The sequence below is a fragment of the Eurosta solidaginis genome, chromosome 5 (assembly GCF_040869045.1).
Source record: "Eurosta solidaginis isolate ZX-2024a chromosome 5, ASM4086904v1, whole genome shotgun sequence".
In the NCBI taxonomy this organism is placed as follows: domain Eukaryota; kingdom Metazoa; phylum Arthropoda; class Insecta; order Diptera; family Tephritidae; genus Eurosta; species Eurosta solidaginis.
Window position 1 is genome coordinate 178253278 of NC_090323.1, and position 14710 is coordinate 178267987.

A 14710-nucleotide genomic window follows, 5' to 3' on the forward strand; every position below is an offset into this window, starting at 1 on the left:
CCAACATATGCGGCTGATGTGGTAAAAGGTTCTTTTTCAGAGAAACTAGAAAAGAACTGCGAAGATTGTCCCATACTTTATGCAAAAGTTATTATTTGCCTCAAATTGGCCCTAAAATTTAGCCTCTATGATGGAACATAAAACAACGGGCTCAGTCTGATTGAGTCCATCGTGGATTGAGACATGTTCATTTGCTGCACCAGAGTCCAGAATTAAAAGATACAGTAAGTTCCTTGGCTGTCTTCTGCTTGAAGAACACGAAACTAAATCTATCACGTCGTAATTGAAAGCTTGCTGGTTGAGAACAATGTGCCGCCTGACGATGAAGTAGAGCAGTAGAAGCACTTTTCTCTTTCACTACTTGGCGCCCTTACGGACACTACAGGATTCCAGCGAGCTGAGGAAATAAAGGACGCTGCCTGTAGAGTGACTGATGATGCAATGTGCGATGTATTGTTGTGTTATCATGATACACAGAGGAAAGAGAGACGCCTACTTGGCAATATTCCGGCTAAGGGATAAAGGCGACATTGAATAACAAATCTCCTGCCAAGCTGTTTAAACTCGAATGCGAAGAGTTGAAAAAAAAAATCTTAAAAAAATTATCTTAAGATTATGGCCGCAGGAGCGAATATCTCCAGATTGCGACTACCTTCAAGACAAAAGGCGCCAAATCGACCTTTGGAACCACCTAACTTTTCACAGTTATACATTTGGATCAGCGAAGGATTGAGCTACTGCGTGATTGAAATTTAAACTTCTTTCTCGGGGAACAAACTTCACATTCACTTAACTAGTCAGTCATAGACCTGTCTCGATGTATTTCTCGAAATCATGGCCATGATCAAAAGAAGATGGGGGTGATCTATCGCCTATTGCATTCTCGATTATGTTGCTGATGCATAGGCTTGTCCTCTTCTTTATGTGCGTTCGTTACCATAGCTTTAAGCTTCGTTTCTCTGAATATGTGTGTGTGTATCTTTTGTTATTTCGTGCTGACATTGTCGCTGTTGCTGACGCACCGTTTGCTATTGGCGTTACCCTGCAAACATCATCACCATACATGCATGCATGGAGTACTCGCTATGGACCAATCGAGTGCTCCAAATTTAACCACAATTCATACAAAAAATATGGTGCAATTAACATTGCGATGTGACTGGACCATATCCCTGCAAAAATCGTTGGACCATGTGGTTCACTGGAGTACTTACCATTCTACTCCACTGTAATGCAGCGATGGACCAACTCATGTTTCTACACGAACATGTTGTAAGCCGATCATTGCTCGTTTTTGACGATTGTAATCACTACACGATTTTTATTGGACTGTGGGTACTCCATGCATTACTCTAATGTAATGCGGAGCTGGAGTATATGGTCCGGCCCTAGGACATCGCAATGTTAATTGGACCATATTTTTTGTATGAATTGTGGTTAATTTTGGAGCACTCGCTTGGTCCATAGCGAGTACTCCATACATGCATGCATGGAGTACTCGCGATTTTTGCAGGGATACTTCAGCTCAACATTACATCAGAGTAATCAATGGAGTACTCCAGTATGACACAAGTGGACCACATGATCCAACGATTTTTGCAGGGTAGTAGGGTTTTGCGAAATGATGGCCGCTACATTCACCACAGCGCTTACCCTGCAAAAATCGCGAGTACTCCATGCATGCATGTATGGAGTACTCGCTATTGACCACCCGAGTGCTCCAAAATTAACCACAATTCATACAAAAAATATGGTCCAATTAACATTGCGATGTCCTAGGACTGGACCATATACTCCAGCTCAGCATTACATCACAGTAATCCATGGAGTACCCACAGTTCAATAAACATCGTGTAGTGATCACAATCGTTAAAAACGAGCAATGATCGGCTTACAATATGTACGTGTAGAAACATGAGTTGGTCCATTGCTGCATTACAGTAGAGTATAATGGTAAGTACTCCAGTGGACCACATGATCCAACGATTTTTGCAGGGTAGCTACGGTGCGACCGTAATTGCACATGCTGTTAAGCCATTGTTAACAAAAAGAATTCTTGCACTTATAGCGAACCCTGTATATGTGCTTTTGTTTATTAAGTAGTTGCCTTTAGAGGTTAAATATCTACGTAGTTATTTATATATAGTAGTATATACATATATATAGACCTTCTTATATCGTTATGAAAATTCTATATATATTTATGACCTGCTGCGTTGCGCGCAATCAACCACACAATCAATCGATTAAATGCTCATTTTTCTTTTGCTGGAGCTTAGAGAATTTATGTGTTGCTCATTGCTTCCTTTGCACTCTGGTGAACCTTACCTTATTGGCTTTGAGCTGAGGGTGATTTGTTATGCTTGTAATAGTTTTTTGTTGCAATTATGTTTATTGCGTTTGGGTTTATATTTGATTGTTGTTGTTATTGCTTAACTAAGCACAATTTTATACTCAGAGTGCTTTGCACACAGAGTATATTAACTTTCATTGGGTAACGGTTGGTTGTACAGGTATAAAGGAATCGAGATAGATATAGGTTTCCATATATCAAAATCATCAGTATCGAAAAAACATTTGATTTGAGCCATGTCCATCCGTCCGTCCGTCTGCCCGTTAACACGATAACTTGAGTAAATATTGATATATCTTCACCAAATTTGGTACACGAGCTTATCTGGACCCAGAATAGAGTGGTATTGAAAATGAGCGAAATCGGATGATAACCACGCCCACTTTTTATATATATAACATTTTGTAAAACACTAAAAACCTGATTATTTAGTAAATTTTTTAAAATGGGCGTGGCACCGGCCACTTGTGATAAACTCAATTTTACAAATATTATTAAACATAAACCAAAAATCGTTCAACCTATCGTAACTAAATTCGGCAGAGAGGTTGCCTTTACTAAAAGGAATGCTTTGAAAAAAATTAACCAAATCGGTTAAGGGCCACGCCCACTTTTATATAAAAGATTTTTAAAAGGGTCGTGGACGTATAAAATAAGCTATATGTTTACAAAAAATAGCTTTATATCAATGGTATTTCATTTCCCATGTGGATTTATAACAATAAATAGGAAAAATTCAAATTTTAAAAATGGGCGTGGCACCGCCCTTTTATGAGTAAGCAGTTTTCTATGTTTCGGGAGCCATAACTCGAAGCAAAAATTAACGGATCGTAATCAAATTTGGTACACAAATGTTCCCTATAGTAGGAAATATTTATAGAAAAAATGGACGAGATCAGTTATAGACCACGCCCACTTTTATATAAAAGATTTTTAAAAGGATCGTAGATGAAAATAATAAGCTATATCTTAGCGAAAAAGAGCTTTGTATCAAGAGAATTTTACTTTCTAAATTGAATTATATCATTAAATTGGAAAACACTAAAAATGTTGAAAATGGGTGTGGAGCATTATGAACACCCCTAATAGAATGAATTACAAGTCTGACGTAGACCAATGTGCCTACGCGTATCGCAATGTAGTTTCAAAGCAGCAACAACACACAGGGCAAATCACAAAAGGTTCGTCGAGAGCGCCACAGCCCAGCAAATATCCCGCTGCGAACGAGATTGGGGACAACAACTAATGAAAGGGGGGGATGAGACTATGCACATTTTGCTTTGTTGCATTTTGTCTTGTTGTTCTTAGAAATTCTCTGTGTGTGATTGTTGTTGTGTAATTTTGTTTACTTATACGGTTCCCTAAAATTTGTTTATACTTGCGCCCTGCAGTCAAACCAACTAGTTGTATACTAGAAGAATTCTAGTTTGCCAAAAATCCTAACTAGTATGAGTTCTGTCTTTTTTCCATATTAGCAACTGGTATTTTTAACACGGCGATGTCCTACGACATATCAATTGCCAGCCTTTGCTTCAGCATCATACCAATTGACAAACTAGTAATTATATACACCAACATCATACCAGATGACATACTAATCAGCATACCCATCAAGGTCATACCAATTAACAGACTAGTCAGCCTTTGCGCCAGCATTATACCAAATGGCATACTAGTTATTATATACATCATATCATACCAACTGTGACATACCAGTTGTCATACTAGTGGATATTTGAATCAGCATCGTACTAGTTAATATACTAGTCCTAGTTGGGTTGAAAAATTACTTGAAAATTTATAAATTAGCTCAAATTTGTTTTATTCATTATATTTCATATATAGAAAAGTATGTATATTAGACTGGGTCGATTTATTAACCGATATCGCGCCATCGATTTTTCGATAGGATTTGGGCTCAGGAAAAAAAGTTCCACCACGCGTACCCAAAAAAATAATTTTAGAGCCTGCGAAATTTTATTTTTTTCGACTTTGATTTTTAATGTTTTTTTCATGACCTACTAAAAAAATTTTCATTTGATTGTAAAATTTTCATGTATACCCTGTCCGACCCAAAAATGTCCCCTAAAATATTTTTTTTTTTTTTTTCAAAAAACTGTTATCGACAACGTTTTTAGCGGACATCTTTGTATCGGTCAGGGTATACATATGAAAATTCTTTAGTAGGTCATGAAAAAAGCCTTAAAAATCAAAGCTGAAAAAAAATTAAAAATTATTTTTGGGTATGCGTAGTGGAATTTTTTTTCCTGAGCCCAAATCCTATCGATGGCGCGATATCGGTTAACTTTCGTCCATAAAAATCGACCCACCCTAATTTATATATACATATATCACTTTAAAATTTTTCACTTCAATACATTATACTTTGGAATAAATTTTAATAAAAATACGTACACATATATAAAACCTAAAAAGTAACGGAATAACACATCCCGATTTTGTGATTGATCAGCGGAGACGGCGGACCATATCCTCCTGGAATGTGACACAATCTCAAGACGAAGGGCTTAGTTTATGGGCTCAGCATGGCCAGAAAATTCCCACATTAAATCACTCAAGCCGAGAGAACTGCTAGCGTTCATCAAGGAAGTCGGCTTGGATGATGTGTTGTGAAGGAGGTGAGGGCACAATAGACCAATAGTCGCAGTGCAATCTTCAATAAATTATATATCTATCTAACGGAGAAGGACGAACCAATTGTGGTTGACTATGTCAAAACAGGCCAAGCTGCACTAGCACCATCCCATGATGAGTGTTAATGGAGTTCAAAACGGTGGTAGTAATATGCACTTTACGAAAGTCATGATGATGGCTGGATTACCGAAGAATTTCATTTAAGTGTGGAAACAGTAACGGCTTTAAACGTTTTCGTTACTGACCAAAGGTAGACACTGGCTTGGTTTCCGGTATTTGGTTTTCCTATCCTTACCATTATCCATTATTCTGGAATCGCAAAAGCTTTTAACGACAAGTAGAAAAAATATGCTAGGCTGCTGATGCCCTCATGGCCAAGGGGTTTTGGCATCGGCATAGGTTTTCCGTCTGAGACTATTGATATGGAAGGCTTGGCCTTTTCGTTGATTTGGACGATATCCAGCATTTTCAACTGAAGTATGCATTGCAAACTGGCTACAGAAGGCACTCGTACATTTCCTCAAATACTAACTAATGTGAATAACCCCACGAAATTCTAGTCAATGAACTAGAATGTTTGCTGACTACTTGGGCTTTTGACTGCAGGGTGGTTCTCTAATTGTTTACTTTCCCTTTTTCCACCTTCTTCCTATTATTTTGTTAGAACACCTGATTAGTCGATTAGGCATTTCCATGCAAGTAAGTCGATCTAGTGTTATAAATGTATGAATGTATTTGATATAATTAATATATTTCTGTTTATTTTCTTTTCATGTTGTGTTTTTAAAAAGTCTTGAAAATGACTTCGGATTGAAGTCGAAATACCGACCAAATAAATTTATGAATATTAACATAGTGTTTTATTCAAAGCAAGGTCTCGAGCTCACAAAACCCTACATTTTTTAAATAAACAAGGCCATAAAAATCGAAAATTATAGCAGAAAATATTTCTATTAAAAATGGACGGGATCGATTAAAGACCACGGCAACTTAGATATAAAACAAGTTTAAAAGGGTCGAAGACTAGAATAATAAGCTATAACTAAGCAAAAAATAATTTTGAATCAATGATATTTCACTTGTTAAGTTTCATTTTAAGAGGAAATGGGGAAATATTTTTTTTTAACCGGCGGTGACACGTGTTATATAGAAAAGTAATTTATCTGAAATGAAATGTACAACTGAAGCTCACGCTGAGTATATAATGTTCGGTTACACCCGAACTTAGACACATTTACTTGTTAGTTCTGCCTTCAGCTGATTTAACGACAATTTAATGTTGATTCCTACACCAACATAAAAGTGTGCTCACGCGAGATTTCTGTAGCTGCTGTAACCACTACTTACTGTTGAATTCCTTCTACTACCCTCCCCCTCAGTTTCAATCCCTCTCTAGAGTGCAGAAAGATCACGCCAACTAACTTGACAGCAACTTAAGTGCCAATGAGAGGCTAACTTCAATGCCAAACCTACGGAAGTGTGCAGAGTTTGGTGCGCGAAAGCAAAGACATGGCGACTGACAAGCAATTTGTTCCGTCCACGGCTCGCATTCGCCTGCTCACGTAATACTTGCTTTTAAGATTGACACATTAATTGAAACTAAATCCTGGTGGAGACATGTTTGTTGATTTAATTTCTTTTTGTGTGTAAAATAAGATTTATGTTTGTTGCTTTACACCTGCTGCTGGGTCTCTACAGCATTAGATGCGCTTCTGGTGGTGCTGTTTAATTTGCACCATTGGTGTTGATAACTGAGTAGGGCTCAGTTGCTATGTATGTGTTAGATATGATTATGGTATACAAATATTAAATAAAACCAATTTTAATTTGTTTTTCATCCGCAGACCTTGTTTCATATTTCGTCATCCACGCAGCACAAAAAACGATCGGATCGTTTTCTTACAACCCTTTTCAAATGAGATTTGGATTTTATTAGGATTTTGTGGCGCATTTTCCATATGCCTTTTATGGCTATTGACAACAATGGAGCGTCGCTTTCAAGCTGTTGGTGTCGTAAAACAACTAGGTGAGTGCCTGTGTAATAAATTATGATCTCTTCAACTGATTTATGTTGTGCTTTATACCTTTATTGTTAATTTCACTTATTATAATTATATCATTTGGCTTGGATACTTTAACACATCAAATGGCTCTTAAACGCAGCAAGTACTTCGCCTTGTCCTCCTTGACTACTTATTAACTTTGTGTGGAACTTAATTCCAGAACTGTTGTTGTTGTTGTTGTAGCGATAAGGACAGTGCCCAATGGTTTCGGGAAGTGCTATCGATGTTGATAGTTTTTTCCGAATATAGATCCGATACGTTCCGGTAACAAGCACCCTCTAGTTCTTGAGGAACTTGGGGTCGCCTTAAACAGGCTGATAAAAAAAAATCGCCAGGGGTTGGAGGGTTTGATAATTGGGTTGGAGAAGCTAGAAATTGCACTGGCAACCCCTTGAAAGGAAACCGCATTGATAAGGTTCCATCAATTCCTTGACTTTAGGTCTTTCCGTCTTTCAGTCTTTCCCAAAGTACGCTATATTTATTAAAATTTTATATGGTGATATTACACAATTAATACATTTTTTCACATTTTTCACTTCATTAACTTTTTTATCATAATACTAAATTTTATTTTTCTATCTTGCAATGAACCAAATTACAACAAACATATTTAATTCATTTGAAGAAATTGATACAATAAACTTTGACAAATATGAATGTAAAGGCGTTTGTCTAAACACACGCTCTATGAGAAAGAAGTTCAATGCGTTTAGAATAGAAATGGGCAAGCTTATTAACAGCATAGACATATTGGTACTATGTAGTTGAAACAAACAAAAATGATGATGAGCAAAGTCTTTTTCAAATGTATGGGTTCAATTCTGAGTTTTTGAACAGAAACCAGAGATGTGGGGGAGGAATAGTGGTATATGTGAGAGAAAACTTATGTTATCAAAGAATCTTATACGAAACACACTCTTTCGAGTCTATAGAAATCAATATTTCCAATAACAGCTCCACTAGATACACACTGCATGCTATATATAAAATAAAAAAAAAAATAAATGTAAGGCGCGATAACCTCCAAAAAGATCTTAGGCAGAGCTTCTCTTCCAGTTTGTGTCGTGCTTCTCTTGATTTTCCCTACAAATTGGCCGGACGGGACCAACATGTTTTATGCCGACTCCGAACGGCATCTGCAAGGCAGATGAGTTTTCACTGAGAGCTTTTCATAGCAGAAATACAATCGGAGCCTTAGCCAAACACTGCCGAGGGCGACCCCGCTTAGAAAAATGTTCTTCTAATTGAAACACCTTATTTCTAAAATTTTGATGTTGCTTTGCCCGGGGTGCGAACCCAGGCCATACGGTGTGGCAGGCGGAGCACGTTACCATCACACCACATTGGCCGCCGGTATATATAGGCCTCCAAAAAAAATATACGTATGTTTCTTGATGAGCTTGATGATATTTTGAAAAAAGGGCACAAAGAAGGTTGTACAATAGTAGTTGATGACATGAATATAAATATATTAGATGCCGACAACAGCAATATAAACGTCTACCTTGACATGCTCTCATCATGTGGTATGCAAAATGTGATAAATAAATGCACACGAGTTGATTTAAACAGACCCAGCCAGCACTTTTTGAAAATTTTGATCAAAAAATATTTAAATATCATACCCCAAGATGATTAAAAACGTTCAAATTTAAAAGCATTTTCTGTTCCAAAATTAAAGTATCGTTAGGAGAAAAATGTACCTTAAATGTGATTATTCTTGAATAAACTTTTATGATTCCTATTTCGAAACGCTTTTTATTCATATTTGATATCATTGTAAAATTGAGCTTTACTGCTTTTCATAGTCATTTTCTGATCATATTCGTGAACATATTTCAATCGTTTTGGTTGAGATTTTTGAATAATTTTTGAATGCGATTATCAGGCATTTATTTTTCATATCTCATTCAAAATAAGATACTATATAACAATCTTATTTCATCAGGGGAATAAAGTATGCAAAAGTGAGCTATTCGAACCACAGGTAACTCGCAAACAAAGTTGACCGATATACACCTGCGACTACAACATCCAACATCAGCATTATCGTCTGCATCTTAAAATACGGCTACGATACGGGATGTTGAAGCCGTATCCAGGTATGTCAAGATAGTTTCACTTACCCATGGTTCAAATAGCTCACAGCCTTTGCATTGTCCAATCATTATGTATTTCCTGGGAACCCGAAGGTGGGGAAATGATTGGGGAAATCTTCGGTCACGAGCATCATTACATTATTTTTTTTCTTTAAGAATATATTTTGCATAAATAATAAAATTTTTGATTATTCCTTTTAATGGTTTTTATGAAATATTAAAATTTAATCATCAAAGGACTCCAAAAATGATTCCAAAAAGTGATGGAAAAATGATTTTCGGTTTGTGATCATCAAGAGTATTCACATTTGATTATTTATTTTGTTCAATTGTATGATAACTCATTATTTAGTCATGAATTCAAAACTTAATCACCTAAATGCTGAGTGGGGAGACTCTCATACATGTATCTATCACATATTTATTAGAAGTGGGGTCGTTGCTATCATGGCAGGAGTTATACAAACAAATATTACGGACCATTACTCTCTTTTATGTGGTATAAACTGCATTGATAGGAGTGAGCATAGGAGAACAAAAACAGTTTACACTAATCCCATAAACAAAAATAAATTTTACGAATAGATGTTGATGGTAAACTGCGATGATATTCTAAGGTTAATTGATGTAGACAGCATGTGTGAAAAAATACAATTGAGCTTTAAATGTGCATATGGAACTAATGCATTAAACGTAAAGTAGGTACACAGAGAACTGGCGGCCACCGTGGTGTGATGGTAGCGTTCTCCGCCTACCACATCGTATGCCCTGAGTTCACACCCGGACAAAGCAAGATCAAAATTTTAGAAATAAGGTTTTTCAATTAAAAGACAATTTTTCTAAGCGGGGTCGCCCCTAGGCAGTGTTTGGCAAGCGCTCCGAGTGTACTTCTGCCATGAAAAGCTATCAGTGAAAACTCATCTGCATTGAAGATGCCGCTCGGAGTCGGCATAAAACATGTAAGTCCCGTCTGGCCAATTTGTAGGGAAAATCAAGAGGAGCACGACACAAATTGGAAGAGAAGCTCGGCTTTAGATCTCTTCGGAAGTTATCGCGCCTTACACTTATTTTTTTATTTATAGGTACACAGAGAAAAATGAATGTGTGGATGACAAATCAGCTTAAAACATTATGCAAAAGAAGGGATGAATTATATAGAAATTGGAAAGGGAAACCAAGGAACCAAAAGGGTGACGTCGAATACAAAAGATTTAAAAACTATGTAAATAAAGAGATACAAAAAACTAGAAATAACTACTATCTTAGTAAATTCACTGAGTTCAGATATGACACACGAAAAACCTGGCAGCTAGTAAATGAAATTTTTGGCCGGAAATGTTTTAGTCCAGATGAGCACGTTTTGAAAGATGTTCAAAACAAAAATATTAAAATCTTTTGTGATACCTTTGCAACGACATTTAGCGAAGATGTAAAAAAAGTGATTCATGACTGCAATATAGCTACCTTATATCTACCTAAGCATGCTATACCTAACTCAATATTTATAGAAGAAGCCAGAGATAAGGAGAGACTAGGAACCATACAAAACTTCAATGAGAGTAAAGGTCCCGGTTCCGATTGGATTAGACCAAAAGATCTGAAATTGTTAGCACCTGTGATAGCTCCTATATTAACTAAGCTGATAAAACTCAGCCTAACTCAATGCACGGTAGCTAATGCAATCAAGTTATCACTGGTTAGGCCTATTTATAAAGCCGGAATGAAAACTGCGAAAATTTTGGAAGAAGGCATAGTAAGTAGATTAACTGAGTTCATAGTGAAGTTCAAACTGATTGACCCCAGACAATGTCGGTTTCAATAAAATAAAAACATAAACCAACTACTGGGTAACTTTTCGAGCAGTATAGTGTAAAAATTAAAAATTAACAATACATTGACAGATTATTGTCATATGGAGTACCACAGGGATCTAAACATGGACCGCTTTTATATATAATATATGCTGATAGTATGCTTAGAGCATTAAAAAACTGTGAAATATTTGCATACGCAGACGATACAGCCATATTAGTACCACACAGGGATGTTAATACTGGAATAGCGATTATACAGCGAAAGCTAGATATTATAACTAAATGGCCTCATGACAATGGCCTAGTAATAAACGTATCCAAGACTAAAGTAATGCACATTAGGCCTCCACATATTTCTAGAACACAAATTAATCTCGTATTCCATGATTACGACTGCTTATATTTAAATCATACTCCCTGTGATTGCAATACAAACTTAAAAATAGATAAGGTACATACAAATATCTAGGTGTTATCCTAGACCAAAATCTTAAGTGGGATTTTCACACATCGTATTTGCAAAAAAACTCAGATGCTCATCTTATTTCTTGAACCACATGAGCTTCTGTACTAGTTACGAAGTTTTATTCCAAGCATATTTATCCTTATCGGAATCAATTTTAAGACACGGGATAACAGGCTGGGGTACATCAGTGCACTGTAGGAAACTACAGCAAAGCCAAAATTGTAACCTTAAGATATTGGCAAAAAAAAAAAAAAAAGAATATATATTCAAAAAATATTAACTTCAATTGAGAACTAAAATTACTTGACATCTTTAAAATAACAATTTTGAATGAATTCTTTTACAAAGATAAGTTTAAATTTCCAATTGCTCGCAATCATGGCACTAGAAGACGTTTACAGAATTGGCTAGTAGTACCAAAGTTTTCAAATAACTCACTACAAGTATTGGTTCCATCCCTTCTTAACGAACTACGAATTGAACTTACTAATCTACCCAACTCGGCCAAGAGAAAAAATCTCATAAAAACTCATATCAAAAGTTTACTGTAACAAGTTCCTCAATAAGTAATATTTATATTTAAAAATTCTAAGTTTATGTCTCTTCGCTTTTAAAATAAATTTGTACGAGCATAATATTTAAGATCATGACACCGCCCTACTTATGTATGAAATAATGTCAGTATAAGAAAACATGTTCGTTAGATATGTATTTTATAAACCTGCAGACAAGCATAATAGCTTCGCGGGTTATATCATAGTATTTGTAAAATTGTTAAATAATTCAAAATCAATCAATCAATCAAATACAAACTAATACGCGGTATTAAGCAGGCTGATTATGAATTGGTTTTCGTGTTCTTCGGCCTAGAGACAGCCAAGTAGCCCGGTGCATCTTTTTTGTGGGGCAACATTGTACTGCAAATTACAATATTTCGAGCAGCGGTGAAGCCAATAAGCCAGAAATCGTTGGAAGATGTTACGTCTTGGAGCCAAAATGTCTAGACTAAACAACCAAATATCTCTTTCTTGCTCACACTGAATACATTGTAAGGGCAACTAAGTGGGATGAATGTGTGATCACAAAGTCTCAAAGGTTAAGTTCAAAGTGAGTGATCGTCATTCCTCTCCAAAAACAACAAACCTGCCATAAAAAACTTATTTTGATATTGCATCGATACTTTGACGATGGCGCATACCATCAACTTATCTATGCACAATTTATACCAGAAAAAGATTGCAGAAGAGTAAACTCATCTTTTACCTTGCTTATTTTCAAGACTATATATAAAATGACTCAAGCACCCACCAAGTACTCGGCGAGAGCATTAACAGCGGTCAAAAATAAATCCTGCTTTTTCCATATCACTTCTCTCTTGTACCTACACCTTCTCTTTTTGGATCTGTTTCTGTAATTTCTTTTCATTTTTATCTCTTTCGCAATTCCTTTTCGATTTTTTGCAAACTTTCTTCCATTCTCCTCCTCATCCGATCTCTAATCCTAGCTTCTTCCATTTTTTTCTTTTCTACATTTCTATCTTCCTTTTAATATTTCCTTCGATCCTTTCCCTTTTCTCATGATTTCCATTAATGTATTCCTTATATCATTTCTTGCTCTTGTTCAATTCTTGATTGTCCTATGTCCTATTTTCTCTTGTTCTCTCATTATGACTTTTCTTCATTTATTTTTTATCCCTTTTACTTCTTAATTACTCAATCTTTATGGTTTTCATTTTGTATTCCATCCTTCTCTTTCTCCCTTACATTTTCTCTCTACCGCTTTCTCTTATATTCACTTTTCAAGCTGCTGATTTATATTTTTCCAACCCTATTTCGTTATCCATTCCCTCCTTTTTTGTGTCTGCTTTTCTCCCTGTCTCCTTTTATTCCTTATTACCTCCTATCTATCCTTCATTTTTCTTGTCCCTTGTCCTAAAATTTCATATTTTACCTTCCGCCTTATCGATTTCTCCATTTCTTCCTTCTTGCTTTCTCCCCCATTTTTCCTTTCTTTTATACCCTTTTGTTCTTTTATCCCATTTCACTTTCCATATAAGATCATCCATTCATTTGTACATTTTCATTTTTTACCGTGGTAAATTTCTTATTTTATAAATTTTTCCTTTCCCCTCTTCTTTATATGTACCTATCTCCATTTCCCCTTTATTTCCTCCTACGACTTCTTCTTACTTTTTTCTTCCTTTTCTCAATATTTGATTTCTGCCTTTTACTTTACTTACTTCTCCATTTCTCCATCTTCTTCTCTCTTTCTCTCCCGTTTTTTTCTCTCTTTCTATCCTTATATTCCAGATGGTGTAGGAAGTGCGACCTGCTGGATGAGCCGGTTGAGCAAGTTCTGTGTTCGTGTCCTGTGCCCACCAGGTCAAGGCTCCAGTTATTAGGGCCGGCAGAGTTGGCAGATCTGGAGGCAGCAATAAAACTAAGACCTAGAAAACGTCTAGTATTTGCCAAGAGGATAGAGTTATACTGTAACATAAGTCCTGGTACCTGATTGGGGTTCTTCGGTTTGGTCGTCAAACATATTCTGGTAACACTATGGACACATTAAGTCTATGTGAGGTCCTTATTGACCGGCCAGTTCAACCTAACCTGTCCTTGTATTCACTTATCATTTTCTTAATTATAATATTGTCCCTTTCAATTTGTTTTCTTTTTTCATCTCTTATTTTCCGTATTATCAATTGTCTTCCACTAATTCCAACTCTAATCAGACATAACTTTCTCCTTACTTACGCCACGACCGGTTTCTCAATACTCCACTGATTTTATTTTATCGATTTGAGTTTTAGATTTTTATTTATTCCCTATTTCACTATATTTCTACTCATCTCTCTTCTGATCTTTCTCTGCCATTATCCTGTTTTGTTGTTTTTGCAGTTCCAGTACTTGTAAATAACGTTTCCGAAAGACTTAGGTGGGGTTGTCGATGCTGACAGTTCCTTGAAGAACATAGAAAGGGTATGCCTAGGAACCGGAACCTTAAAAAAATAGCCCACCTTTCTTGGCAATGACTTTAAATCATCACATCCAGCCTTATAAGTCATTGTATTTCTTCCTTTCGTAAGAAACTTTTATCCACATTACCTTACCTAGTAACCATGTGTAGGTAGGTATACATTCATATTTGTAATAGAATCACGCTGAGCTTCAAGGCTGTGCAGCTTTGAAGCTTTGCTTATTTGTCCTTTTTCTACCTCATTACTCTCTTCTTCTTTCTTCAGTTCTATCCCTTTTATGTTC

At 36.1% G+C, this 14710-nt stretch overlaps 1 protein-coding gene across 8 annotated transcripts in view; it reads left to right on the plus strand.

The window, feature by feature from the left end:
- Ir64a (Ionotropic receptor 64a) overlaps positions 1 to 14710 on the plus strand; it is a 685241-nt gene that overhangs the window by 242911 nt on the left and 427620 nt on the right. For all 8 annotated transcript variants that reach the window (XR_010947661.1, XM_067757679.1, XM_067757680.1 and 5 more), the window contains one exon: positions 6853 to 7034. Coding sequence is in view for 7 of the 8 variants with exons in the window: in XM_067757679.1 (XP_067613780.1) it covers positions 6853 to 7034 (182 nt within the window). In the remaining variant the exon portion in view is untranslated. The remainder of the gene's footprint in view (positions 1 to 6852; positions 7035 to 14710) is intronic.